The 20,165-nt window shown below is 44.6% G+C and overlaps 2 protein-coding genes across 4 annotated transcripts in view; one reads left to right on the forward strand and one right to left on the reverse strand.

Annotated features, from left to right (window-relative positions):
- Positions 1 to 3,238, forward strand: part of Slc31a1 (solute carrier family 31 member 1) — a 31,632-nt gene extending 28,394 nt beyond the window's left edge. Inside the window, exon 5 of one of the 2 annotated variants that reach the window (XM_021159449.1) lies at positions 47 to 3,238. In XM_021159449.1, the coding sequence (XP_021015108.1) occupies positions 47 to 248 (202 nt within the window). In that variant the 3' untranslated portion in view covers positions 249 to 3,238. The remainder of the gene's footprint in view (positions 1 to 46) is intronic. The other variant, XM_029476024.1, reaches the window with a different exon arrangement.
- Positions 3,239 to 5,279: 2,041 nt separating this feature from the next.
- On the reverse strand, positions 5,280 to 20,147 carry Cdc26 (cell division cycle 26). Of its 2 annotated transcripts, XM_021159450.2 has the most exons (4): positions 20,024 to 20,147; positions 15,904 to 16,004; positions 14,121 to 14,312; positions 5,280 to 6,501 (listed from the first exon to the last, which is right to left on the reverse strand). In XM_021159450.2, the coding sequence occupies exons 3-4, from the start codon at positions 14,199 to 14,201 to the stop codon at positions 6,325 to 6,327; spliced, it is 258 nt and encodes an 85-aa protein (XP_021015109.1). In that variant the 5' UTR covers positions 14,202 to 14,312; positions 15,904 to 16,004; positions 20,024 to 20,147; the 3' UTR covers positions 5,280 to 6,324. The 2 variants fall into 2 exon arrangements, with proteins under 2 accessions (XP_021015109.1, XP_021015110.1); XM_021159451.2 differs by lacking the exon at positions 15,904 to 16,004.
- Positions 20,148 to 20,165: the final 18 nt, after the last annotated feature.

A 20,165-nucleotide genomic window follows, 5' to 3' on the forward strand; every position in this document is an offset into this window, starting at 1 on the left:
ACCTGCAGGTGCCCAAGTCTGACTCTCCTTCTCTGCTTATCCCCAGGCAGCAGATGCTGAGCTTCCCCCACCTCCTGCAGACAGTGCTGCACATCATCCAGGTAGTCATCAGCTACTTCCTCATGCTCATCTTCATGACCTACAATGGGTACCTATGCATTGCAGTAGCAGCAGGGGCTGGGACAGGATACTTTCTCTTCAGCTGGAAGAAGGCGGTGGTGGTGGACATCACAGAGCACTGCCATTGATATCAGACTCCACATATGGCCTTATTAATTGCTGTAGGAAGCATCTTGGGACTGGAAGATATGATTCCCTATCCAATCATCCCTTCTCTCTCCTGTCTATACATACACACCTACTGAATAGAAGCCTAGCTGACAGTCTCTGAATAGTGGTTTTTCTAATAAGATGAGATTGACTTTTCTCTTGGGAAGTCACCTGTGAGATGTCTTCTCCCTCATCATCCTGAGCCTTATCTAATCCAGGTAGCTTCCTAGTTAAAGACTTGGTTATCTGCTTCTTTTTACTTCTCCGGGTTTTGTTTTGTTTTGTTTTGTTTGCGGGGGGAGTGGGATACATTTTGTTTTAAACAGATAATATGTGTATTTGATAGGTGGGGTTCTGGGTCAGTGATAAAAAAGGATTGTAACAGGATTGATGGCACTTAGGGACATCTCATCCAACCGGGACTTAAATTTCACATTAGAAATGAGCTCCAGTCTTAACTCAGTGAGTGGGAAACACATGTTCCTTTCTCCAGGGGTGATGTGTTACACTGAAACCTGTGTAGTGTGTACAGAGTGGGTAGGAACTAAACACAGGCCTATCGTCTATGAGTCTGTATTCCTGCTCAGTCATCAACTTGTGTTCCTATTTAGCATTTGATTAGAATGAACTTGCCAATCAAAACAAAAACAGGACAATCAATTTAAGACAACAGAAATAGAGATTGTTAAATAAAACCATTAGTATTTTACTTTGACTCAGTACCTTGGTTTGTCCCAACTGAATAAGAGTTTGTATTGTTTGTGTGTGTGTTCCTTGAAACCTATGATTTTCAAACTTTACAGCTTCAGAATCACCCAGAGGGCTTGTTAAGACACTACTTGGTGGACCTCAACCCCAGAACCACCAAATTTGGCATTTCTAAGTTCCTAGGTGATGTTCTACTCACAGTCAGTCCAGAGGATTACCTTAAGAGTCTCTGCATTAAACTAGAAAAGTTGCACCTAGAAGGGACAGAGGGTGGGGCTACCTGGTATCAGGCATGAACATGTGAATTGCTGGCTAGTAGGTGGTATGCCATGGGCACATGTCACATCTAGATGCTGCTGGTCAATACTTTATCATTCCACAAACATTTATTCACTTCCAAATATGTTTTATGTATACCCCCATACAGTGTGTGGGATTACAGCCAAAGTATACTTGTCAACATATACGAAGTCTCTAGTCCTAACTTTTAAAGATCTAAGGTTCCTTGGAAGTTATTTGAAGGCCAAGAGACCTTTGCTCTGCTGTGTGAGTCAGCCAGTCAAAAGACCAGAAAGGCAAAAACCCAGCTTTCTTGTTTGGAGAGACATGGGACATGTGTCTGCCAATAGACAGTTGTTCTCAGTGTATACTATGTAGGTCCCCGTCCACTACTTGATCACCTTTATTATTTACGGGGGTTTACACAGATTACAGTGGCCAAGACCCCTTTCTCAATGAAGGATCTCATTGGATGTTCTGTCAGTCATTAATCTACATGCAGGCTTGTTCCCAAACTACCTCTTTAAAGTGATTCTTCCTATGCTGGTCTGTTCAATCCTGCCCTCTTTGGTGCTAGATCCAGTTGTGCCTCAGAGCAGAAGAAACAAACCTGCTGACTTGTTGGCCCAGTGTTTCAGTTTTGAAGTGTGTACTTTCTCCTCTGTGTGTGCCAATTACATATTAGAGAACAAGGAATGTGTACTTTGGTGGCTTTGAACGAAGAAAAGGTTTTAAGCCTACTGGATGAAGTCTAAAATTCTTAGAAATCAACGTTAGAGCTTTGCTTTTCTCTGAGTTCATCCTGCAGTGAATGACAGGTACTGACAGCCCAACATTAAGGTGCAAATACCCTTCTGTCATCTCAGAAGCCATGGAATAATAAACCCAGGGGAATCCAGAAACCACTTAGTGGTAACCCTGGTGCTCTCTAGAATCTCCAAATGAGCTGCTAGAAAACACCTTTCAGGGGCTGAGATGCAGCTCTGATGTGAATCACTTACCTAGCATATGTCAGGCCCTGTGTTTAAACCCTAACACCCTAAAAATAATGCATAAACTATCAGAATCGGGACCTTATCACTGAGGTGAAAAGAACCAAGGCCTGTAAGAACAAGGTGCTATGAATCTGAAACCAAGAGAAAACTCAGTTTGACATGGTTCTTGGGGTAGCTTCCGAGTAGAAAGTCTGCTGCAAATCCTAAACTTAAGATCCCTGAACTAGGCTGCTAGAGAATGTGGTTAGTGCAGAACAGAGGTAAGCTTAAGTCCCATCCTCAGGAACTTTAATGCCCAGCCTTTGTGTTTTTTATCTAAATGTCTCCTTTCATCTGTGGGAAGGCTATAGCTGAGTGTCTTTAGCCAGCCCCTGCCCTACTTTTCCCTATCTTTTTTCCCAGGTAGCTTAGTGTTTAACATCTCTCACCATCCTGATGCAGTAGCATGCCTATTGCTGTGGTTATTATTACCTAATAATTAGAATTTTGTATTTACAAACCAAGTAGAGGTCTTAAATTTGCTTCAAGAAGCAGTTGCTCCACTGGAATTGCTATAAAGCTGGGTAAAGGGTTACCAGAATTACAGATCCTAGTTACTAACTGCAGTCCAAGATGGAAGAATACTCAACAGCCACTGCCCTCATCAGGAACCTCTTCGGCATCCATCAAAGTCTCCTCACTGCTCCCGTGTTTAGGGTTGTCCCACACTGCCTTCCAGGCTGTGGCCTTAGGTTCCTTATTAGAATCAGGAGAGTGAGGCAGTGTCCATCGTGCCAATTAATCTTGTGCCTGCCCTTTCCAGCCTCTTCAAAAGATGCATCCAAACAACAGGTCTGCATTTGATGTAATGCCTTAATTACTGGGTCCACATTCACGTTGACTGTCTCAGAGACTGTAAGCTCCCGGAGAGCAGGGTTGCTGTAATGGGAATGTTTAAGTGTTGTGTGCAAGAAAACAAAATAAATATTTTGATTTTTGTGATTCTATTCATGTCTGTGTACACGCTGTCCAAATAAGATGGTTCTGGGACGTCAGTCTCTTCCATGGCATGGCCTCGTTGCTCTCCTGCCACTCTTAAGCAGACCTAGTGCCTGCCACAGGGTCAGCATGACCTTGTGCATAGCACATAGCAGCAAATATTTCAGTATAGGAGCGATTCTTAAGTTCAAAAACTAACCTTTGCCTCCTTTCATCCGTAGTTCATAACCCCTGTGTTCATGCCATTAGGCGGCAGCACTGGCTTCCAGGAGGCTCACCGCCAGACTGTGCCCATCCCTGTAGTAGAGGGAAGTATTACTGTTAGTGGTCTAACCGCTGGCTCATCATCACCTCTCCTGCAATACTGTGGTAAACATCGCCTTTGGGGACAGCTGGCTCAAATCTAGGCTACACCACATAGGAACTGTTATCCTAACTGTCTCAAAGCCATTGATAGTCAAGTGTGGTGACACATACCTGTCCTTCCAGTGTTTGACAGGTTGAAGCAGAAAGATCATGAGGAAAGACCTGGACCGCTTACTTAGTGAGAGGTCTTTAGTTTGGGGGTTCAAGGGAAAACAGGTGAATTTTCCTTTTGGGCCAGAAGTTTATTAATACCATAAAAACACAGATAGCAGCATGAGAAGCTCAGAGAGCGCAAGCCCTAACACCAGTAAGTCTACCTCTGCTTTCTGTGGCAGAGAGAAGGGAGGGAATTCTAAAAGAATGTGCCACTCAGGATATAGGGGAAATAAGGAGGAGAGGTACATACAGATGGCAAATGTGTCCCACCAGAGCCCCTCTACTATCCTAGAGTCTAACAACCTGGTCTGTAAGTCAAAGGAAATGAAGTATAATCCTGACACCTGGGTATTGTGTTTACAGACACTCCACAGCTTCTCTGTCTCTCCCTGTAGCAGCAGGGATCTTAGAACCAGCTATAAAGATAGAGACAGAGAGGACTGCTGGTGGGTATAATTGCAGGTGGGCCTGGGATTCTGCACAGCGAGGGACCCTGTTGCAAAAACAAATGGCTATGGGTGTAGTTCAGTTGATTGAGAGCTTACCTGGTGTGCCTTTCTAAGCTCTAGGTTCAATCCCTAGCATGCCCTGCATGTACATATACACAAAGAAGTACTAGCACCTATTTAAATTAAGAGTAATACAGATGAGGCATCCCACACAAGACAGGCGCCCAAGCCTTACTACATTTTTCCTGTGTACTGATTATATTACACCTGAAGGCTTCAGGAAAATGAAAGGTCACTCTTCTGAATAAAGTGACCTCCTGGGTGCTGGGAGTCCTGAAACAAACAGATCCTAAGGAACACAGCATTGATACATATAATTTAGGTATGCCCAAAAAAGATTAGCAATTGCAGTAAGTCCTGGTCTACTGATGAATAATTGTCTCATTCTGTTAATAAGAAAGCATAGGGCTGGAGAGGTAGCTCAGTGGTTAAAAGCACCAACTGCTCTTCTGAAGGTCCTGAGTTCAAATCCCAGCAACCACATGGTGGCTCACAACAATCCGTAATGAGATCTGACGCCCTCTTCTGGTGCATCTGAAGATAGCTACAGTGTACTTAGATATAATAATAAATAAATCTTTAAAAAAAGCAAGAATAGAAAATCTTGGAAACTTGAAAATAGGAAATTTTCTCTCCCCGACACACTGCTTTCTTAAAGACTCAGCTGAGAACACTTAGAGAGCAATGTAGTTGAGGCCATTAGAAGCATGGGATTGGAAAGCAGGCAGCTCAGCTCCATAGCTTCCACTTCGTGGCTGAGCTCTGGTTCACATCTGCAAACTCAGAATGGTGTGTGTGCCCTCTCAGGAACTAAGAGAATCCGCATTCAGCACTCTCATACAGCCCTCCCTCTGCATGACAGCTGTCAGTACAAAAGGCAAAACACGAGGGAGGCACAAAAACAACTGTGGGAAATCCTACTGGGGAGTTGCAGTGAAGGACTGAGGCCGGCAGATCCTTTTCTTTGTTTCCTTTGCCACCTAGGCCTTTGCAGGCTGCAAAAATAAAGAGTCTTATGTACAGCCTGTGTCTTGGGGGTTTTATTGTGTTCTAAGACAAAGATAACAGGACTTAGGAGTCATCAATAAAACTAGAATAAAGGTTTTGTAGAAAAGCTTGGAGCTAAAGAGGGAACTATACATCTCCCTCTGTCTCTACCTTCCCATTCACATCACTCTCAAACTATCCAAAATTCTGGGTAAGTTCCAGCCAAGGAGTTTCTTTGAAACTTGATTCCAGATGTTCTGGCTTCCACAGCTGGTGGTTCTGTCCCTGGGTTTTATGGTAAAAATAGGGCATGGTGTGAAAGTATCCAGGGTAGCTCTCAGATGGGTGCTGCGCAAGTGAGTCCCAAGTGAAGAATACAATGTCTCTCACTGTTACAGCTGCTTGTACTTTCCCCGTGTAAAGCCTTCCTGAAAGTGGATTTGATTCTGACAATTTGATGATTTGAATCCAGTCTCCATGTGGGAAGGGATCTCTGTCTTGGTTTCCTTTGGTTTTTTGACATTTTGAGACAGGGTTTTGCTCTGTAGCCCAGACTAGCCTTCAACTCTTTGAGATTCCTACTTCAGCCTCCCAAGTGCTGGATTGCAGCCTGAGCACACTCATCTGGGATCTCTGTTNCTTGAAGGATGGTCAGCAGACAGTGAATAAACAAGTTAAGTCAGCCCAGGGGATCAACTGCAAAGGTTCGGGGTCTGGGGTCTTTTTGTAAAGACAAGGAGAATGANGTCACTTGTAGCAGTTACCTGTCAGAGCTGGCGATTAGCGNTGCTACTACCTTTAAGGACANCTCACAATTTTTCCAAAAATAAATTTATTTTTAAAAACAAAAATCAGGTAAGCCTTCTGCGGTCCAATTTTCCAGGAACAAGCCAGAATTTGGCTTCCAGCCTATCAGAAAGGTTGGACAGCAGTAATTTCACACAGAAGTCACCTCTCCCTGCAGGAGACAGAAAACCTTCTGCTTGGTTGCACACACTTAATTCTCTAAATCTGGTTGGTACTTCTGTCATCATTGTATTCTGTCCCAGGGGTCTGGCATGCAAGAGAATCCATCTCTAAAATTCAAAGTTTCCGAACTGAGATGTGCGGTTGTTGCTCTTGAGTTGGGGTTTATAACCAATTCGATCATTAATCATTTGTTCCCGGCTTTTGGGGTCACTGCTGAGCCCAGCAGCTCCTTCTCCATCACTGGTTCCTACACCTTCCACATCTTCCTTCTGCTTCTTACGGGCCTAGAAGTATAAAAAAAAAAGTTAGGATATAGCACAGCATTCTTTCAATTAACAAATGTTTAGCTAGAATTTACCATATACTAGGTACTAGGTATGGAACAAGGTTAGGGGCTAATAAACAATAAGCTGATAACACTAGTTTAGGATAGTAACAAGGATACGGACATGCAACTGTAGAAGATATAACCCTACATCCCAGGATATCACAGTCTAGAAGGCAAACGGGCATGTAAACTATTAATTATAGCATAAAGTACTCTGGATTATAATGGGAAAGCCCCCAATGCCAAAGACACAAAGAGGTTGTGAGGAATTAGTGTATGATACAAAGGCCTAGCAGGAACCTACAATTGGAGATAGCAGATATAGGGCAACAAAAGTTGATTCAGCAAATTACTGTCAGTGAGAACAGTGGTAAACGTCATGACTAGCAGCCACTAAAAGCCCACAGCCTGGAAGACTGGCTCCATGCTGACTTCAGTGATACAATATACAGAGACATTATGCTATCTTGTCAATAGGTCAGAGTGGAGGGGCTTCCTTCTAGCTTTTAAATTTTATAAATTAATCACCTAACTTTTTTTTTGGTGATACTAGGAGCTGAATCCAAGCCTTATGAATGGTAGGCAAGTAAGTAACCACCGTGCTATATCCCAGTCCCTGTGTTGGTTTTGGGTTTGTTTTGAAATTTTTTTTGAAAATTTTCCTCTTGGTACTACTAGTACTGCTACTCACCAAGTGATAAATCTGATGCAATGAAAAGAAAATCTACAGCCAGGAGGTGGTGCACACCTTTAATCCCAGCACTCAGGAGGCAGAGGCAGGTGGATCTCTGAGTTTGAGGCCAGCTTGGTCTACAAAGTGAGTTCCAGGATAGCCAGGGCTACACAGAGAAACCTGCTTCAAAACAACAAAACAAACCAAGAAAGAAACAAATCTGCAATAGACAGATGACCTTGATGACAATCCAGCTGGCACCACATTGTGTCAACAGTTACCACACTTGTTGCAACTTGTGACTTAGGACCTCCTAAACAAGAAGGGTTTCCTGCTTACACTGTAGAAACCTTCCTGTTATGGGTGTTACTCCCGCTGAGGCTGATTTCCCAGACTTTCTTTAAGGCATGTGGCTGGACTGTCCCTAAGTAACCCTATAGCTCTCCTGACAACTCTTATCTAAGAATGGAAGTCCTTCTCTGCTCTGTTTAGAACTCTGCTACTTGCCAGGCATGGTGGTGCAGGCCTTTAATCTCAGCACTAGGAAGGCAGAGGCAGGGAGATCTCTAAGATGGAGGCCAGCCTGGTCTACAGAGTGGAGTCCAGGACTGCCAAGGCTACAGAAAAACCCTGTGTCAAAAAAAAAAAAAAAAAAAAAAAAAACAGAACAGAACAGAACTCTTGCTACTTGACTATTACATGTTCAAGGCCAGCCTGGGCTTCATAGTGAAACCTTACTTTAAAAAAAAAAAAAAAAGAAGAATTATGCTATATCTCCACCACCACCTGCCTGAGTTTCCGCACTAAAACTGCTTATTTCCTGGTCTATGATTTGACTGATTTCCAAAGCCATGATAGTTTCCCTTCACTGACATCATCATGTATTCAACCACTACTGAATCTACCTTAGGTTCCACATCCCAATTCTGTTTACAATCTATACAGCCACCATAGCCTGCTCCACGATGACCTCTGTGACACCACCTCCACCACTGGAGCCTCATCTTCTACCAAAGTTGCCACCATGACCAAAGTTATTCCAGCACATCCAAAGTTCCCTTTACAACCTAGAAAGGTCACCAGATCCATCCCCACAGCCTCCTTGCTATCCAGTGGAGTGCATCTTGCTCAAAGGGGGCCATGTCAAAATGATGCCAATGAACAGAGTTATTTCTGAGTCAACTGACCTCCCCCACCGTTTTTACAACTACTGCTTTCAGTCTTGCCATACAGTTCAAAGTGGTACATGTTTCTGAATATTTTTTTTAATATCACCAACAAAAATCTCCACTTATGATGTACACAAAGCATACAGAATCATCTCTAGAAAGGGCTCTTTAGTTTCACTTTATGCCTATCAACCAACCTGATGTGGATAAGCAAACACTGACATATCTGTACAAGACCGTAAACATGGGGTTTTCTCAAGACCAGACAATTTGTAAGTATGACCCACTTCTCCTAATATCCTCTTTAAGCTCTCATCTGTATCTTCAAAGCTTCAGTCAATAGTTTCACCAATCAAGGCTTGGTTCCTCTGATTCACAACCCTTCTTCCTCCCATGGTGGCAACAATGAGGAGCCCAGACTAACCTTATGGGCATTTGGAGACTGAACTCAGCCTTTCCAATTCAAGTTGAATATGGGATACAGAGGGAGAATTTGGCTTCCTTCTTTCATAAATGAGGTGTGGCTCCAAGTCACCAGTGGCTACAGAATTCCCATAGCCACCACTGCCTAACTATAAAGATGGCACGGATGTCAATAACTTTTTAAAAATGACAGTAGATGCTTTATCTCTAGTTCTTGACCGGGAGCACAGCTCACGGGCTCTGATCACTGAAATTATGTTGGTAATTACATACCACCTACTGGCAAACTGTAACCCCTGAAATCCCAACATCAGTTAACTAACAGTCAATCCAGTAAGGCAAGGCGAAGGATTCCTTCTCTGAGGTGCTTGGGACCTGACGTATTTGAGGCTCAGGGTTTTTTTTCACAGTTTGAAACTTATGTATTAGTTACAGAGATCAAGCATCCCTAAGCCAAAAATCCAAAATCTAAAATGTGTCCAAAAATGAAATTTCCTGTGCTTATCTTTAAGTAACAAATATAAGGAACTTGGCCAGCAAGATAGCTGCCCAAGCCTGATAATCTGAGTTCAATTCCCAGAACCCATACTTTTTAAAAAACAAACAAACAAAACAAAGCTGCATATAGTGGTGGAGATCTGTAGCACCAACAACTCCTCTAACAACAAGCTGGGAGGCAGAGCCGACCAGAAGCTCATGGGCAAAGCTAGCCTGTAGTATATACAGCATTAACAGGAAGAGACCCTGCTTCAACAAGGTGGGAGAGAACCAACTCCAGAAAGTTGTGCTCTGACCTCCACATAAACATCTTAGAATACAAACACCCTCACTTCCTGTTGGATCGATGGTTTTGTGCAGTGTATTATTCAGACACTGATTTTTGCACTGGGCAGAGCTCTGACTCCAGGCCATCTGTTACTCCCATTGCTCAGCACCTAGGTTGTATTTTGTGAACACTCCCCCGCTCCCTTCTGATGGGTTTCAATAAAAAAGCGGATGGCCTAGAACAATAGGAGAAGGCAGGCAGGACTTCTGAAGAGACTGAACTCTGAGAAAGAGCCCTGCCTGCATGGGAAGTCACCATGTCACCAGTGGGCTGCAAATGAAGAAGCAGGTGCCAAGAAGAGACTAAGACAGACAGGTCTGACCACAGGATGGAACAAACACCAGGCCAGTACTGTCAGGTTTGAAAAGCTGAGATTCTGCCCCCATAGTGCCCAAAGCTTATTAAGTCTCTGTGTCCTGATGTGGGAGTAAAGTTACTTTACTTTCTATTTTATATACTAATTGGCTCTATCCCACGTGTAATTGCTCTCATTTCGATTCAGGACTCAATAGCTACACCTTACACTTACCACGTACATCCTACTACTGAAACCTGTGTGTGTTTAGTCCTGAGAGTGGAGGGAGGCTGACTCTAACACTTGGCAGCAAGAGCTACTCACTGCGTAGTCTTCCCAGCCCACGGCTGTTTGCTTCTTAAGAACTCAGATTGGTAGTAATTTTTTGTTGTTGTTGTTTTTTGGTTTTTTGGCTTTTTGGAGACAGGGTTCCTCTGTGTAGCCCTGGCTGTCCTGGAACTCACTTTGTAGACCAGGCTGGCCTCAAACTCAGAAATCTGCTTGCCTCTGCCTCCTGAGTGCTGGGATTAAAGGTGTGCGCCACCACGCCCAGCTTGGTAGTAATTATTAAGGTTAAGGTTTCCTTCCTTTTTTTTCTGAGATAGGATCTCACTGCGTAGGCCAGAGTGGCCTGAAATTTACTGTGATCTTCTGCCTCAGATTCCTGCGTGCTGGGATTGTAGGCATGCATCATCAGGCCTGAATGAGTTTCAAGTATGGTTTAAACTTCAATTGTAATGAGTCATAAATGTTGGCAGGATGGGTTTTGTCTCTGCAGAGTCAGCTCACTGTTGGCCTTTCCACTAAAATGGGGGGGTTAGGGATGTTGGTGTCCTTTCAAAAAGCTTTGGAAAGAGGGACACTCTTGCAATGAATTAAATGAAAACCGTAGAAAAAGTGTGTCTTCCTCTGTCCCTCCCTCCTTCCCTGGTTTAAGTCTATAGCCCAGGCTATCTAACTTCTCCTGCCCATGACTCTCAAGTACTAACGTCCTGTGTTCTCCTGTGCCTGGCAATGGTTTTTTGGTTGTTGTTGTTGTTTTTTTTTTAATAGAATAGAGTTTATTAAGGGCATAGGGAGGTGAGTCAAGAGGGTAGTAGAGGCAGAGAAAGGCAGAGAGAAAGAGAGAGAGAGCGCACAGAAGTAGATGGGGAGGGGGGTTGGGGAGGGGGGTTGGGGAGGGGGGAAGGGACAAAGGGACAGAGCGGGAGCAAGAAGGCAAGAGAGTAAGAGCTGCTCTGCTCTTTTTTTAAAAAATCATTATGAAGGTTTTAATGTACGAATCTATACCATGTGTGTGCAGTGTCTGTGGGAGGACAGAGTGGAGCGTCAGGAACCCTGGAACTGGAGTCCCAGATGGTTCTAAGTGGCCATGTGTGTGCTTGTGACTGAAGCGGGGTCCTTTCCAAGAGCAGCACTTTTCTGTAACTGCTGAGTCATCTTTCCTCCTCCATCTTTCGTATTTCATTTTTACTAAACTTTGTTTACATCTCTGTAACTCGATTCTGGAACACTCTGTAGCGTGAAACTTTTTAAATTATTTCATTCCGACTGAGGATTCTCAGAGATTCCTTTGCTTCTTAGGAGTAGTTTTCATAAAGATTTTTGGGGTGAACTTCTTAAAGTCAGTTCTTTGTAGTGTTGACTAAGAAGAGAGTGGCAGGAAGTTTAATACACACACACATACGTGCACACACACAGGCACAAAGCAAAAACTGACAATACTTCAGGAACACTACAGTTGCTGGGATGAAGAGCAAGAGAAACCTACATTATCAGTCTTCTTATGAACGATGTAAGCCAATCACATTCTGGGTACATTCAAGATGTAAAGCTCCCTGCGACAGAAATAAAGTAGCTCCCTGAGCAGGAAACACAAACAGGCCTTCGGAGAGCCCTACGGAGAGTCCAGATCTCAATATACAAATCCCGCCTTTAATTAAGGAGCTTCCTGCCCCACTGAAAAAAACAGAGTCACAACAGAAAGTGGTGGCACCTGTAAGAATCCAGCACAGGGTGGTGACTTAACCCAGCTGGGGACTGGAAGGGGCCAAGTCAAGACGGGGAGCCTGATGACAGGATAGGCACGTCAGACAAAGGAACAGTACACAGCAATGGAAGTAAAGATAACCTGGAGGTGAAGTGGAGGGATGAGCAAGGGCCCAGGCACAAAGGACCTCAGGTACCATGGGATTTGGAATTCATCCTGAAAGTGTGAAAGAATCTTTTCTTTTTTTTTTTGGTTTCTCTGTGTAATGGTCCTAGCTGTCCTAGAACTTGCTCTGTAGGCCAAGCTGGCCTCAAACTCACAGAAATCTGTCTACCTCTGCCTCCAAAGAATTCATTCTTATTAATGGCTATCTACGATTATATGGCAAAGCCAGATTTAAAAAAATACAGCTGTAAGGTATGGTGTCGTATGCCTGTAACTCCACCACTCGGGAAGCAGAGGCAAGCTCAAGCTCAAGGCCAGCCTGGTCTACAATGGGTTCCAGACAGTGAGATCCTGTCTCAAACAAAAATATAAATAGTACTCCACTGGAGGCTAGATTCTAGAAATTCAGTGGTGAAGAACATTCCTAATACAAAAGATTTTACAATAAATGACCAAATGACTGCAAGGAACTGTGAATGTTGGGGTGGTGCTGCTATATTCAAATATGTATTCAAATACTAAATAGTGGCCCCCAAGATCTGGTTGCCCCCAAAGATCCTCATGTATACCAAATGATGTTGTAAAAACCTTGCTCCCCAATTTAAAGCTATTGGTTAAATAAAAGTGGCTACAGCCAATTTCTGGGGAGAATAAAGATAGCCAGGGTTTTAGGTTACTGGGCTAGGGGTTAGAGGTAAGGACCACAAGGAGAGAAGAAGAGAGGAAAGGAGAAGGCAAGACGAAAGAGAGAGGAGAGGAGAAAGAAGACAGAGAGACCAGGAGGTCTCTATTAGATGTGATGGCCCAGGAGCATGGAGCCGCGTGAAATGCCCGAGGACAAGCTGATGGAGCAGAAATAAGCCAGAGGAGACTCAAACAGCAAGTGCTTGAGCAGCACAGCTGAGAATAACATTTCTGGCACATAGAAAAAAAGACGAAGGGTAATTTGCCGGTAACTGCGCTAAAGCTGATTTCACAATCCACAGGACTCTGCCCAGATTACTGGGGGGCTGCTGGTCAGGTCATATTAATAACTAAGAGTAATTAAGTAATATTTAAAATACCATTTACAGGTGAATGTTCAGTAAATTTCTGTCTAACATACACAAGGTCCTACACTGATCTCCAGCATCGAGGGGAAAAATAATGATAACTTCAAGTTATAATAAATGCTAGCAGGCTGGGATGTTGCTCTGTTGGTAGAGTGTTTGCCTAGCCCAAACCTGAGACTAGCTCAGCCTCAGGCCTGGGGGACCTAAGACAATTCTGCTAAAGGATCAGAGCAATAAAATGACGACATGTTGCCATGGCCACAGGTCAGTGTCTTGCTCAGCCCCACCAGAGGCGTTTCTTCTTGCACGAGATGGGAATTAACACAGAGACCCACAAGTGGACAATGTGGAAGACTTTGAAGCACACTGTCCTAACTGGAATGTCTTCATCAAACTCCTTCCCTCAAGGCTCTGGGATTGATGTGGAAGATGAGGCAGAAAGATTGTGAGACCCAGAGGTGAAGGCTGAGCCCTAAGGAAACAGCCTCATGCTGACAATAGCACTGATGCACTATGAACTCAGAGACTGTGGCGGCACACGCAAAACCCGCACAGGTTCAAGCCGGTAACTGCGGGTCTCACCCACCCTGAACCAAGAAGCTACCTGCACCTGACAGGAAATCAATCTTCTCCAGCATCTCCCACGTCACTCCTGAGCAGGCTCCATGCAGTATAAAAATGCCAATATAAAAATGAACTCAATGGTACTTTTGTGGACTTTGTGTTTCTTGTTTTGAGGATTTGTTTTTGTATTGTTTTTGAGAGAAAGAGATAGAACATAAAGTTGGGTGGATAAGGAGGACCTGGGGGGAATTTGGGATGGGGCAACATGATCACAAAAAAAAAATTGAAAAAAACATAATAATAAATAAATAGTATTTAAAAAAACGTAACTGTAAAGGGATCATTTCCTGTTGTCTCAGGCCACTGAGCCCTTAGTTTTCTGCTGTTTCCCCCTAAGAATCAGAAACTGAATCCTTACCTCCAGGTCCTTCCGAATGCTCTCAAACTCCTCAATGTCATCGAGCTTGAGCTCCAAGCGGGTTGGTTTCCGTCGCAGCATACTGAAGTCACCCAGGACTTCAGGGGAGCCAGAGCCCGTGAGCTGGGGGCTGGTGAAATGTCAGGAGAGGAAAAGTTGCGGGTGCCAAGTCTCAGCTACAAACAGATGAATCTGTACACAGGAACAGTAAGATGAACAAGACATTACACCAACTCATTTAGATTCCAGGCATAGATGTCAAAATCTGTAGGCATCCATTTATTACTGGAGCTAAAGAGATGGCTCTTTGTTTCAGAGCATATCCTAAGCATATACAGGGGACACAAGTTCAATTCCTGCCTGTAGCCCCAGCTTCAGGGGAGCAGATGCCTATGCCTCCTTGGCTTCCTGCACTCATGGACCTACATACACACACACACACACACACACACACACACAAAAAAAAATTGAAGATTTATTTATTTATTTTATACATGTGCGTACACTGTTGCTATCTTTGGACACACCAGAAGAGGGCATTACAGATGGTTGTGAGCCACCATGCAGTTACTGGAAATTGAACTCAGGACCTCTGGAAGAGCAGTCAGTGCTCTTAACCGCTGAGCCATCTCTCCAGCCCTTACATACACAAAATTTAAAATAAAATCTTTAAAAACAAAACCCAGCAAGTTGCCATCAGAGGATCTCAGAGTGAGTCTCTCTCTCTCTCTCTCTCTCTCCTCTCTCTCTCTCTCTCCCCCCCCCTTTTTTTAACACTTTTTGGGATGCTTTATTCCAAACCCCGATAGAGCAGAACAAAACCTATTCTCTGTTCTGAGTTCTTAGGTCAGAAACCAAGCTTGGGCTCCCAATCTCAGGTCCCAAGACCACTTGTGGGCTCCCAAGCAAGACATCCAACCATTACCTTGTGCTCCAATATCCTCCAAAAGACACACTAGGTAAAAGAAACAAGCTGAGGGCAGTGACACTCAACAACAGTGACAGCCTCCTGGGGTCGCTTGAGCCCAGAAGTTGGAGACCAGCCAAAGAAACAAAAAATCCTATCTCAAAACAAAACAAACAAACAAACAAACAAAAAACAGACAAGAAACAAAAGGAGCAAAGGAGTTGGGGAGATGGCTGAGCAGGAGCACTTCCTGTCCTGCCCTGTGGACCTGACTTCAAATCTCCACCACCCACATAAAAAGCCAGCCATAGCCAGACCAGTGGTGGTGCAACCCTTTAATCCCAGCACTTGGAAGGCAGAAGCAGGTGGATCTCTGGGAGTTCAAGGATAACCTGGTCTACAGAGCAAATTCCAGGACAGCCAGGGCTACACAGGAAAACTGTGTCACAAAAAAAACAAAAAAACAAAAAAAACAAAAAAAAAAAACAAAAAAAAAAGAACATGGTCTTATGGGGGACTGAGAGTTTGGGGGCTTGCTGGCTATCAGCCTGGCTCCAAATTCAGTAAGATATCCTGTCTCCAGGAGTGAGGCAAAGTGGTATAGAGCAGGATGTCAGCATACATCCTCTTGCCTCAAGGTGTACACTCATGTGTACACACCACACTCAGACAGTATATACAGACATACAACTCACATACACACACAAAGGAAACAAGGGAAAAATGGTTAACTATATCATGTAAATTGAGTGTCCTTAGGGAAAGTGGATACGCCATTAATTAGTCCAATCTGCTTTCTATGAACATCATCAGAGACTGTGGCCATTCCTAGATATTACAACCAGCTGGCTTAAATCTCATGAAAATTAAACTTACCAATCAATTCACAGGAATCCACAGGATCTAAGGGTCCTCAATGGGTAAATCATTCATTAATCAGATGCTTCCTATGCTGAGATTAAAGTCACTATCGAAATCTGTGGGGAAATCAGACAACACAACAGACCAGGCCAATCTCGTGTCAAAACCGAACCCTAAGGAGGGAGGGTCCTCCAACAGCACTGCACAAGCGTCTAGCCTAGGCTGGGCTGCTTGGGAGTGACTAGGGATCTCAGCTCCCCCTGGGAAAAGGTGTCCTAGTGAATCTGAAGGGTAGGCAGACAGACTTAAGACCAGAGAAGTTCAAAGTCACTTCATATGGCGAATGAATGTCTGTGTCAGAACAAAAACGTTAAGCTGGTAGCACTTTGTAGAGTGGGCCCTGCCACTCACCTAGGCAGCAGTAGAGCTGGCCTGGGTGACAAAGGCGTGGGTGAGCCAGTCCCTGAGGACATGAGGAGAGCTGACCCTACTGGCTGCTGGCTGTGTCACTGGGTGATCTAGCTGGGGCAGTGCTGGAGAGTTCACCCTGGTGGTGCAGGTACAGGTGAGCTGACAGGCTGATCAACTCAGCGACCTCCCAGGAACAAATCCAGGGCTTGGAGTTGGCCCATCCCAACATCTACCCCTTCTATGATCTGTTCAAGCTCGTGAGTGGGCAGGTCCTACAGATCCAAAGCTGCAGGATCGGATCTTCGTGACACAGGGCAACAACAAGATATCTGAGAGGAGTCCTAGTGAGGTTCCAGTACAGATAGTATAGCAAAAGCCAGAGGCCTTAGAATAGCCAGTGACCCATTGAAATGAACATGTACAAGTTTAGATGTGTGGACAAAAGGGTATACTATGTGACACACTATGACACACTACGGGTTCCATGACAAATTTTGGTTTATTCTATCTTATTTTATTTTAGTGGAGGGAGTAGGTGCAAGGGCAGAGGGTGGATATGAAGGGACAGGGAGACGAGTGGGATTGGGGTGCCTGATGTGACATTCAAAGAATCAACAAAAAGCTAGGCTGACCTTAGTACTGTTGAAGGTATCATCTTTATATCCTCTACAGTATCCATAATAAACAAAGTTTTGGAGTAAACTGAGCTATACAACAATAGAGAAGGTGAAACTAACTAACTTGTCAGGCAGTAAGAGGTAGCCTGGTCCTCAGTTGAGCTAGAGGCTTTGAAGCCCTGGGGACCCTGAAGAGATGGTAGGTAGGACCTTCGCCTGCTCCCAGGCACCAGGCCCTGTCACTAACTGCAGCCCCCCCATAGATTTGTGGCCATCAGTTATGTAAGGGCAATACCCCAAGCCCCCTCCCCACATAGATGAGGCATAGCTAACATCTCAGACCAAGACAAGAGGAAAAGAGACTTGACCACCACAGGATCAAACCAGATCTCCATTCAAATGAGTTGCCTAAAGGCCTGGAGGGCATAAGCAATAAGCTTTCCTTCCCAGACACTCCTCCCTGCAAAAGGTATTTAACCTCAGGCCCACCCTGAGAAGTGGGGCATGATTTTACACATAACAATAAATGCCTTACAACTATGGACAGCCTCTTTTCATCAGGATCCACCATGGGGAGCCATGGAGAAGGCCTTCAACTATAGAGCCACTATCTAGTCTCCTGTAGAAGGCCTCTCTGCACTCCACTGCCCCCCAAGCCCAAGCCAGCAGTCAAGCCAAGGACTCTCCCCGTGTGACCAGCCAGAGTTCCCCTTCCCCGCACCACACACAACCAGCCAGCTGCTCCCCGACTCCGTTCTCAGCTCTTCTGGGGCTCCCAGCGGGGCTTGGATGTTGGAAAGCCTGAGAACCAGACTACCCCAGCCTCATCACAAGCAGGCAGACCGCACCCCCCAACCCAGCTCCTGCTGCCCCATGCCTCAGACTGCCCGCTTTCCCACCAGCAGTGTCCTGGGGTTTCCCTATGGCCCAGCACCAGCCCTGAGCTGGCATGGGGTAAGGGCAGTCAAACTCCCTGTGTCCTGCCTCCTCAAGCTGCAGAGCAGACTCAAGACCCACAACCCTACACTAACTTTCTTAAGTTCTAGACTCTATCTACCATTACTGGGTTGTTTTTTTTTTTCACTTTAGTAACTAAAAAATTTTGCCTTTTTAAAAAAAAAACATATTTAGTTATGTATTGGGTGTTGGTGAAAGCACACAATTCCCAAGCATTGGTCAGAGGACATCTGAGGTCAATTCTCTTCTTCTACCATGTGGGCATCACACTTAGCACAGGTTCCTTTACCCACTGAACCATCCCACATTCACATTCTTTGTATTATTTTAATACAGACACCTTGGGAAACTTGAAAAATTATTCCAGTTTTATAAAGTTGAAGCAAACAGTTTAGTTAATATCAGAAGTCGGGCGATAGTGGCACACACCTTTAATCCCATCACTCTGAAGTCAGAGGCAGGAGGATCTCTGTAAGTTTGAGGTCAGCCTGGTCTACAGAACATGTTCCAGGACAGCCAGGGCTACACAGAGAAACCCTGTCTTGAAAAACAAAAAATGTGGGCTGGAGAGATGGCTCAGCAGTTAAGACCACTGATTGCTCTTCCAGAGGTCCTGAGTTCAAATCCCAGCAACCACATAGTGGCTCACAACCGTGGCTCACAACCATCCGTAATGAGATCTAACACCCTCTTCTGGTGTGTCTGAAGACAGCTACAGTGTACTTACATATAATAAATAAATAAATAAATTTTTGGGCTGGAGCAAGCAGGGCGAGCAGGGAGAGCGGAGCCTGAGCAAAAAAAAGAAAAACATAAAACAAAAAACAAGCAAAATCAGCATCCTATAAAAGTTACACATAGGGGCTGGAGAGACCGCGGTTAAGAGCACTGACTGCTCTTCCAGAGGTCCTGAGTTCAAATCTCAGCAACCACATGGTGGCTCACAACCATCTGTAACAAAATCTGGCGCCCTCTTCTGGAATGTCTGAAGACAGCTACTGTGTACTTACATATAATAAATAATTCAAAAAAAAAAAAAAAAAGTTACACTTAGACCAGTAAAATAAAGAGCTAAATGATAGTGATCTACATGAAAGTTCTGCTATAGTGTGAATTCATATAAATTATTATTGCATGCATCCAGAACAAAACAAAACACTACAATGTATATGAAACAGTTACACTTCTCTCAGGAGGCTTAGCACAGCAAGGGGTAATCTAATCAACACAAAACACTGGCCCCTGACATTTCAAAACTGCTTTATTCTATCAGACACTACCTTCTACCAGATCCTTACGTAGAGAAATGGAAGTCAGCTCCAAAGGGGAAAGGAAGAAACACTTAGGAAAAAAAACAACAGTTCCCTACTTGCGAGGGAACTGAAAGCCTCACCACTAGAGAGCAATAATGAGTACGAGTTAAAAGCGCGGCTGGCTCGGCGGCTCGCGACCCGCCACGTTACTAATTCTACTACGGCTCCAGAACGACCTTTTCTCACCAGAATGTTTTGGGGTTTTTTTCGGGCTTGTACTCTTGTTGTCCGTGACTGAGATGACTAAAACAGAATAAGCTCGTTGCGCGTAACTCGGCATTAGTAAATCCTCGAAAAGGAAGTGCTCTTCTAATTGGAGTTGTTCGGGGCAGGGCCTTGAGAGTGGAAGTGAGTCTGTTCAGCTCAGCAAACGCGAATATTTTTGTAATCCCCACAAATTTTATGTAAGGAAAAAAAAAAAAAACCTTATCTCTGATGGCCTAACATTCATTGGAGCTACTACTGCTGATATGCACTTTATCTGGCGCCTTCATGGACCCTTTATTTCAAAGAACACAAAGAATAGGCTGTAGACAAGTAAACCCACAACAAACTAGGCCGCAGCTCCTCCACCACGTCTCTATTTTAGCCTTAGAAGGTCTTAGTTTAATATGTTCTTGAAGCCCAAACTGACCACGTAGCCACCGAGTTATGAGGGGCCCCCGGAGGACTTCCGTCGTGGACAACAGACCTCTTTCCCAGCTCCAAGGCTGCAGAAGTCTAGGGAGAGATATCCATGGCATCACAGGCCTCAGCTTCGAAATGGCAGAAGGCCTCCCGAAGGATAGCAGAGACCCTCGTTTTGTTCCAGATTATGGTTGCGATCCGCAAACCTACCTCTTTTCAGGCCTCTGCAGTTGCCCAGAACCTCAACTCCCACCATGACTCCATTGCTGCGCAGCCCAAACTACACCTCCCAGGCTGCTCTGCGCCTCTCTTCCCACGCGCCTCTTCTCCCGCGAGGTTGTGTCGCTCTGTA

This window comes from Mus caroli, chromosome 4 (assembly GCF_900094665.2).
Source record: "Mus caroli chromosome 4, CAROLI_EIJ_v1.1, whole genome shotgun sequence".
In the NCBI taxonomy this organism is placed as follows: domain Eukaryota; kingdom Metazoa; phylum Chordata; class Mammalia; order Rodentia; family Muridae; genus Mus; species Mus caroli.

Coding starts and splice junctions, on each gene's coding strand:
- Cdc26 (XM_021159451.2), bottom strand. CDS start 14,201: ATGCTGCGACGGAAACCAACCCGCTTGGAGCTCAAGCTCGATGACATT. Junction 6,502..14,120: donor GCATTCGGAAGGACCTGGAG/GTAAGGATTCAG, acceptor TTATACTTCTAG/GCCCGTAAGAAGCAGAAGGA.